Raw genomic sequence first — 9,607 nt, 5'->3', positions numbered from 1 at the left:
CATTCATCCATCTAGCAACTCTTCATTTTAACGTCTGGGTCGGGGCGTTCAGAAGCCATTACTCTTCCACCCAACCCATTTTGCTACTCCTAGGTCTAGGGGTGTGTCAGGGCAGACTTAAGTGAAATTTAACCGTCAAGACAGTCTCGCAAGGGTCCCCCATAACCAGCGACACCCACGGCTTTGGTGTGGGAGGAAGGAGCGGGAGCATCAGCGGGTCCGCAGCGGCGGCGCTCGGGGACTCGCACGGCAGGAACGTTCAATGAACAATGATCGAATGAATGAATGGACTACGTCAGAGGCTGGGCCTCTGTTACGTCGCCCACCCCGCGCGAGTGGCCGCACCTCCGGGGCCCGCGGGCGCGGGCCGCCCCGTCCCTCGGTCGCGCGCAGGCTCGGCCGCCAGCGCCGGAGCCCCGCGCCACCTCCCCCAAGTCCCTGCCCTGCCGCGGCGCGTCACTTCCGCCACCCCACCCCCGGCTGGGGTTGGGGCGGGGAGCGCGGGGGAGGGGGCCAGGTCGGAGGGAAGCCCGCTCCAGCCCGCGCCCAAACAGGGACTACATTTCCCAAGGGGCCTCGGCGGCGGCGGCGGGCGCGGCAACGTCCCCCGGAAGTGGAGCTCGGAACTTCCACTCGTGCGTGAGGCGAGCGGTGCCGGAGACGAGAGCAGAGACCGAAGTCGGGATCTGACAAGATGGCCGGGCTACCCCGCAGGATTATCAAGGTAACCGTCCAGACGGGCCTCCGGCCCCGCGTTCCGTTCTTGTCCTCCAGCAGCGCCGGGCCGCACGGCTCATGGCGTCGTCCTGCCCGCGGCCCGCCATGAGAGGCCCGCGGCAGCGCAGAGAGGGTCTGGCCGAGGGAAGTCGGGCGCTGGGGAGGGGGCGCTGGGGCGACTTCCGGCCGCGGCGGGGCGGTGGGGATAGGGGCTTCGAGGCAGCCGCGCGGCGGGACGGAGAGGCCTGGCCCACGCGGGCGGAGGGTGGGGCGGCGGGGCTCCGGGGCTCCGGTCGGGTGCGGGCCTCCGAGGTCGCCCGGACCACCCGGGTGTGGAGGCCGCGGGCGCGCGGGAATTGCGGCGTGGCCGGGGTTCTGGGCTGAGAGCTGTGGCCCAGCCAGGCCACTCTGTCCCAGAACCCCCTTTTGGAGCTGCCGGAGCGCGGGGGTGCGGCAGCCCCGGGTGCAGAATGAATGAACCGACCGAGAGAGGCCGGGCGGGGCCCTGCACGTCCCGTTGGCACATGCTCGCCGGGCTGCCCGCGTCCGGGGTGTGGGGGTTCTGCGCCCCGGTGCCCTCGCTTCCGCGATCGCCTCTCCCTAGATACATTCCCGCCCCTTATCTCCGAGAAGTGATTTTACTCTAGTTGGCAAACTCTCTGTGAGTCGTTTCTGTTCCGAGGAAAGAGTTTAGCGCAAGGCTTCGGAGAGTCGCAGTTACGAGGGGGTGGGGTGGTTCTTCCCCTCCCCCATTGTGAAATTTTATTCCTGGATTTTGTGCGCGTCGATTACTAAACCATCATTCCGCCCTTTATGAATACTGCACTGTGACAGGTACCAAGAAAAATTCGCTGTCTTGGTTTTGTAAAGTCTGTATAACATCGTCGACTGCTCAGATGTGATAGGTTTCTTGCAAACCAGGAAAACTAAAAGTTAATTTTGGGGGATGGTGTTAATTTACATGAAAGAAATTAGTTGAATATCTGCACTGCTCAATATGCCTGTTAAAGTGACTAAATTACAACTTCACTTTGCTTTATGGAAACTGGTGGACATGTACTTAATGCTCGTTCTTCTAAGTTTCTGGGGAGGTGCATACTAAGAGGAATATCTGTCAGGCTTTGGAGGGTGCTATATTGTATGGTAAGTCTTTTAGTCACAACGAATTATATCTGAGGAAGGTGTCATTGACAGAAAGGTGGTTGATTTAGAAAAATAAGACCTATAAGGTAGAAATTCTTAGAAATGAGAGAATACATGGTCAGTGAGCACTGGAGTCTAGTAATGTTAGCCTTTATTGTTGTATTATGAATTTGTTTCAGATTCTCTCCAGGGTTTAATTGTCATAGGCATTGGAAGGGCCTTACAGAGTGGTTTTAGTTATGATGCAGTCACATGGCCACCAATGGTCGTGTTTATTGATGTCTCACTTGAAAAATGAAAGCTTTGCACCAAATACGGTTGAGTTTTTGTTAATGTAGGTTATGAACCAATTACATAGTACAAATTGATACTGAAGGTAATTCAGTAAAATACACATTGAACTAAACATTTCACATATATTTTCCTATTATTGCTTGAAGGTATTCTGCAGTAATACAAAAGCCTTGAGTAGAAAAATAAATTATCGTGGAACGTTATCAATTTTCAGGAATGGTTTAAAGCAGTAAGTTGAAATCTGCATAATTCAATTAATTTGACACATAATTAAGTTTACACTAAGCAGTGACCTTAGTGACAACTCATGCTATAATGTATAATCTTAATTTTAAAATATCTTATTGGTTACATCTCTCCAATGACTGCCTTGGTTTTATTGAATATTAGGTAACTTTAGTATCATTTATAGCTTTAAAGGACAGTTTTCTCTAATCTTGAGAAACGTTTAAAAGATTTTATGTATGTGTGTGTGTGTGTGTGTGTGTGTGTATAATGTCTATGCTTGTATATGTAGGTTCTATAATCAGTGACAATACTTTTTTTTAATAGTGCTGAGGATTAAACCTAGGTCTTTGTACATACTAGGTAGATGCTTTACCACTGAGCTGTACCCCCAGCAGAAACACTTAAAAAATTCCTTCTTATGTAAACCACTATACAAGGTTCTTTGTGGCATATAATAGTGGGTGTAGCTGTACTGTCCTGAGGTTATAGAGACTTGCTTTCTTTTATTGGATTGTTACTTTATTTCTTGGTAACCTTTGATTTTCAAAGGATGAAATTTACTGTTAAGCAGGTATGTGCAAGGCCCTGGATTTGATTCCCAGTACTGAAGAAAAAAAAAAGATGAAAGCAATCAAGAAAGTAATTTACTGTTCATTATAATTATTGGTGTTACTATTCTCATCTCACGGAAATACTAAGATTGATTTGGACATAGTCTAGTTTGGACACCTATTAATACAAGACTCTTCCACATAATAGTCATTATTTATACTTGCACTTTTCTTTAGCCATTTGATTTTTGCAGAAATTTTGTGAACTGGACAATATATTTTACAGTCTAGTAACTGATTCAAATGGCAAGAGGCAGAGCTTGGATCTTGACCTGTGTGACCTTCCCATCTCTTGTTATTGGGAAATGACAAAATGGATGTATAGGTATCTTGACAAGTATATTTAACTTTTAATTTTATTTTTGGCAGTGCTGGGATTTGAATTCAGGGCCTTGGTGCTTGCTAGGCAGGCACTCTACACCTGAGCCACTCCAACAGCCCTGTCAACTTTATATAACTTTACAGATATAAGAGGACTTTAAAGTTACCATTCAACCCAGTTGCCATCTCACTCAGATTCCATGTCCAATCCAGTAGCAAATTTTGTAGGATATACTTTCAAAATATATTTTAAATAAGACATGCTTTCCCACCTCTTTGGAACTCTTGCTTAATCCTGTCATTTTTTGCATGGCCTGTTGTATTAGTCTCCTTCTAATTGTTATTTTTTAAAAATATAGATCACATTACTCCCCTGTTAAAAACTTTACTGACGTTCTTCACACTTAAAACCCTGACTTCCCCCTATGTACAAACCCTTCCTGCACTTTGCGCCTGCCTACCTCTGAACTTACTTCCTGAGCTTGTCTCCTTGGGTTACTCTCCTACAGCCATACTGTTGCTTTGCTGTGCCTTGAACCAGAAGTGGCTGAGCTAATTCCAGTTATAGAGCTTCACTCTTGTGTTTGTTCCTTTGCTCACTGTGGCTTTGTCATATTCGTTGCTCACATGTCTGGTCCTCGAAGGTCTGCTTTAACTGTCCGGTGTAAACCACAGTTTCTTATATCCCTGTATCCTTTTTATTGTGTTTAGCACTTATCACTGCTCAGTTATGTGAGGACTTTGGGTTATGTAAGCATTGCTCATCAATGCTGAAAAGAGAAGAATCCTTGGCACATAGTAGGCACTGAAATATAAATTGACTTAATTTCTTTGGAAAGAAGTTTTAGGAGAGTTATTCTATTTTGTAATTTAATGTTAGTGCTGCTCAGCAGAGTTGGTCCAAACCAATGTCTTTAAGTGATTTTATTTTGGCAGCATTGGGGCTTGAACTCAGGGCCTCATGCTTGCTAGGCAGGCGCTCTACCACTTAGGCCACTCCGCCACTCCATTGGTATCTTCCAAACCAATGTTTTGAGCTGAAAACTAGTCTCTTATTTCACCCATAGTTCATTAAAAAACAGAATGTATCAGTTTTTTATATTATTGACTAGGACATAGAGCAGGTGTGCAGGGTTGTAAAGGGAACATAGAGAAAAGGAAGACACTGATCTGTCCTTGAGCGTTCCAGTTCCCTCCTCACACAACCACTGCTTTTAGTGTGTTTCCTTCCAGAAAGACCAGAGAATGTAAGGAACACTTTTTCCCTCTTCATGCAACCCACTCAACCAAACGATGATTTACCTTCCAGCTGACTTTTTTTTTTTTTTTTGGGTGGGACTGGGGTTTGAACTCAGTGTTTTGAACTTGCAAAGCAGACACCCACAAAGCAGGTGCCCTACCACTTAAGCCACACCTACCGAACATTTTGCTTTTGTTATTTTTGGAGATGGTGGTCTTGTGAAATGTTTGCCTGGGCTGGCTTCAAACCTTGATCCTCCTGATCACAGCCCTCAAGTAATTAGTATTACAGGTGTGAGCCCCACACACCCTAGTGTAACTCATTTTTTAAAGGGCTGCTTTGTGGAAGTTGTGATTAAACTTTAACTAATTGCTTATTGATCACTTTTAGATTGTGCCCCAAAATTGTGTTATATAGACAATGCTGTAACAAAAGTTTTGTATATATGGCATTTTATGTGTAATACTGAGTTTTAATAGTTGCTTTTTTTTTGCTACCGTTTTTTTGTTTTGTTTATTTTTTATTATTTTTTTTTTGCCAAAAAAGTGGTTTGAACTCAGGGCCTAAACCTTGAATCACTCCACCAGCCAGTCCTTTTTTGTGATGAGTTTTTTCGAGATAGGGTCTCATGAACTATTCTTCAGGGCTGACTTCAAGCCACAGTTTTCCTGATCTCTGCCTCCTGAGTAGCTAGGATTACAGGCGTGAGCCACCAGTGCCTAGTTTAGCTACAATTTTAAGATTTCTTTTTTCTGTTTTCTCTCCTTGGCCAAAACTCTTAATCTGTGAGTGACTGAGTAATTAAAATTTAAGTCACAAAGATTTAAAAGGTACCTAAAATACCTCTAAAATGAGAGATTTTCTCTTCCTTGCATAAAGAAGAACCAGGAATTATTTTAGGAACAATAAATCACATTTATTTCTCAAAACAATTTCTTTCAGCTCTATGTTTGTTTGATACATTGTTCTTTTGTTTTTGAGACAGGGTCTCACTACATAACTAACCTAGAACCTGGAACTTGAGATCCTCTTGCCTTTGCCTGTGGAGTGCTAGGATTATAGTCTGGTCCAGCCAGATTCTTAAATACCTGATTTTGCTTTGAGACTTGATTTCTATATGTTTACTTTTCAATAATTATGATCTTTAAAGAAGAAAGGTATCATTTGTTTCTGGCCACTATTTAAAAGTCACTCATTTGATAATCTAGTGCATAGGTATTATTTTTAGTAAAAGTGATTTAGAAATTGACTTGTTTTTAAGCCCTGAAAATATTTGACTCATAATTGTTTTTTTCCCCATTATAAAAAAGAAGGCATGAAGAACTTGTCATAATTAAGGTGGATGTGTCATCAACTGTAAAAATCACTTTTGAAAACATAGGTATGTACAGTAATAATTTGACCAGAAATAGTGCGGTTCTTTGCTTTTTTAGTTATTCCATTTAAGAATTTTCCAACCATATTTTTTCACATATGATTTCTGGGAATTTAGATTCTTGTCAGCTTATTTGTGGATTCCCTAGGTTTGCAGGGGCTCCATGTTAAGACTCTGTATGCTGCTTTTTTTTTTTTTTAAAGTGGTGATGGTATTGGGGTTTGAACTCAGACCTTGAGCCACTCCACCAGCTCTTTATTTTGTGATGGGTTTTTTTGAGCTTGAACTATTTGCCCAGGCTGACTTTTGAACCTCAATCCTCCTGATCTCTGCCTTCTGAGTAGCTAGGATTGTAGGTGTGAGCCACTGGCACGTGGCTATAGACTGCTTTTAGTTGTGATTGAACTTTTAAGCTGTTTAATATACTATTTGTGTTTTGATTATGAAATGTGAGCATAATTAAATGTAAAATAGCAGTTCGTTGAATTTAATTTATTTATTGTCAGTACTAGAGTTTGAAACTAGAGCTTTGCACTTGCAAGGCAGGTACTTTACCACTGGAACCACACCTCCAGCAGTTGTTTATTAATTACTCTCCTCTGGGTCAAGTACTTTATTCAGTGCAGATTGATCAACCCCCACAAAATAGAAATTGAGTTTTAAATCATCAAGCACTTGAGAGTATCCACCATACTAAGTTCTAGTGACATCAGAAACAGTACGTTTGCTTTGCTCAAGTTTGCAGTTTTTTCCACATGTGATGACCATTCTGTATTATAATCATAGAGTTTTACATCCTTTTCTCTATCTGATGAGGAATTTGTAGACCAAAGCAGTTGAAGGATGGGGTTTTGTGACTTGCAATTCAAACCTTTTCCCCTGTACTTTGTAGGATGGCTTACCTGTGTGTGATTGGATATAAGAATATAACCTAAGCTACAATTGAAGTAGTATGTGTTTGGAACATGTACTTAAGTCTGTTATAATGAGTTTTGGTTGCATCCAGTATAGAAATGAATACCACAGAAACAAGGAAAAGAGGATGACTGCATTCAATAGGGGCTTTGGACAGTACAACTGTAATCATCACCATTCTGATGTTGCTGCTTTATCCTTACATTATACAGTATTATTTTGTAAAATACGAATCTAAAAGACACATGAGATATGTTAAATCAAGAAATATTTCTTTTGTGTGTATGAAAAATGAGTTGGTCTCTTTTATTATAGAGTTGAATTTTTCTTTGCAAATGTAGTATATGAAAGACTAGGCATGATTACACAAATTAGGATGCAGATAATAGAGAATCAACTAACTAGAGCTAAAATTTTAACTTATAAAAGCTTCAAGCTTTTATAAGCTTTTAAAACATTGTTAGATAGTCATCTTTAATTTGTGTATTACATAGAATGTAGAGTCACAGTAGACTAAGAGACTGAGAACTGTGGCCCAAGGGTCCCTTGTAAGAGTCCTTGGACTCAATAGAAACTATTTTTTTTTTTAATACTGATTGTTAAGAACTGTGTGACACCATTGGGATCATTTGATTTTTGTTAAAATCCTGGATGAATTGTAAAATTTCTAAGCGTACTATAGGCATAGATAGTTTTATAATTCTGGATTGGTCTGTAACATAATTATTTAGAAACATGTAAATAATTATGATTCTGTAATTTACCATTTATTGATTGATTGATTGATGCTGGGGACTGAACTCAGACCTCACACATGCTAAGCATGCACCCCTGTCACTGACTTACACTCCCAGCCCCTAAAGACTGAAACATTGGTTTCAGCATGTAATGGTAATACACTACACTTTTAAGAAAGATTTGCCATTCCCTCTTCAGATTTGCAAACTCTCCTTTAGTTTTCATGCCATTACATATCTCTCAGTTTGGCATTTTGGACGGATCAATTTGTATTCTCAAATCTAGGAATTAAAGGCATTGTAGTTAAGAAAACACTAGAAAGAAATGTAACAAGTGTTATCCTGGTTATAATACAAAGGATGACTTTTAAAAAAAATTTTTTGTGATTTTCTATGATTCTCTTATATTTCATACTGAGAATTTATTGCATTTTTTTGTGACACTGAAGCACTGTCAGAAATTAAAGATGACTGTGGGACATTTTTTTAAAAAGCTTCATTTGAGGATTTTTATAGAAGTTAAAATTTAATCCCTAGTTAGTTGATTCCTTATTGTCTGCATCCTAATTTGTGTAATCATGCCTGTTTCTTCATATACTACTTTTGCAAAGAAAAATTCAATTCCATAACAAAACAGACCAACTCATTTTTCATACATACGAAAGAAATATTTCTTGATTTAACTTTACTGCATGTAATGTGTCTTCCAGATTTGTATATTACAGGAGGCAGAGGCAAAGTGACTTTAGTAAGCTAATAAGAGCCAAGAGCCAAATTTCAGTGCTTCATAACTTTGCGATTTGTCTGCATTATTATAATTCACTCACAAGATGTGCTTCAGTTAAATTAATTAGACATAGTGTAAGGATCAAGGTATGGTATTTTTTTTTTTTTCCCAGTGTTGGGGTTTGAACTCAGAGCCTGCATCTTGAGCCACTCAGCTGGCCCTTTTTTGTGATGGGTTTTTTTGAGATAGGGTTGGGGTCTCACAAACTGTTGGCCCAGTCTGGCTTTGAACCATGATCCTCCTGATCTCTGCCTCCTAAGAAGCTAGGATCATAGGCATGAACCATGGCTGAGGAAGTGTCTTTAAAGTTGAAAAGTAGGAGCTGACCAGGCCAATTAGATTTATTTCCTTTTTTTTCAATACTGGAGCTTGTGCTCACTAGGCAGGCACCATACCACTTGAGCCACATCTCCAGCCTAGATTTTGTACAGGCCAATGGAAGGGAAAGTGAATGAGTCTTTAGGCGAAGGGAATAGTAAGTTTGAACTCCTAGAAGCAGAGAGAGAATGAATGTGGAATATTCCAGAAATTGAGCATATGTGATATGTTAATACCTTATAAATTTTAGGGTCCCTTGAAAAACTACCACTGTTTAATTACTAAGTTCAGAGAGTTGGTGTCAAGAACCATTGCGCAGCCTGGTGTTATGCCGAAAATCCCAGCACTCAGGAGATCAAGAGTTTGAGGCCCACCAGGTAGTGAGGCTTTATCTTAAAAAAGATGAGGGGGCACTGGGGGTGTGGCTCAGTGGTATAGTGCTTGTTTAGCATGTATGAAGCCCTGGGTGCAATCCCCAGCACCATGGTAGAAAAACTATTGGGCGAACAAATTATTTTTGGTTTTTAAATTGTTAAATTGAGATTTAGTCTGAATCATATTCACCAGAATGTAGTGCGGAAATGAGGTTGGTCCTACAGTTTTTTTTTTTCTTTTTAATGTAGAACAATAGACCTTCTTTTATTGACACTGTACTAGGCCCTAAGGATGTTACATGCATTAATTTAATTCTGACAACAATTCTATGATGTGGACATTAGTATTGTCTCAATTTTTTAGATACAGCATACTTCACAGAGGGGTTAAATGATTTGTAGAACTAGGATTTGAACCCAGGTAGTTTGATTCTCTGGACTGTGGGTGCCACACATAGAATGTACCAGAACATATCTGCCTTTAGATAATAAATGTCAGTACATGTGTTTGTTTTTATTTTGCTGTACTGGGGATTGAACTCAAGCC

At 41.0% G+C, this 9,607-nt stretch overlaps 1 protein-coding gene across 1 annotated transcript in view; it reads left to right on the top strand.

The window, feature by feature from the left end:
* Positions 1 to 565: 565 nt before the first annotated feature.
* The window catches only part of Ube2n (ubiquitin conjugating enzyme E2 N), a 42,974-nt gene continuing 33,932 nt past the window's right edge, over positions 566 to 9,607 (top strand). Inside the window, exon 1 of the mRNA XM_020172656.2 lies at positions 566 to 724. Within this exon, the coding sequence (XP_020028245.1) occupies positions 695 to 724 (30 nt within the window). The 5' untranslated portion in view covers positions 566 to 694. The remainder of the gene's footprint in view (positions 725 to 9,607) is intronic.

The sequence above is a fragment of the Castor canadensis genome, chromosome 8 (assembly GCF_047511655.1).
Source record: "Castor canadensis chromosome 8, mCasCan1.hap1v2, whole genome shotgun sequence".
NCBI lineage: Eukaryota > Metazoa > Chordata > Mammalia > Rodentia > Castoridae > Castor > Castor canadensis.
This window is presented reverse-complemented; position numbering and strand designations above follow the sequence as displayed.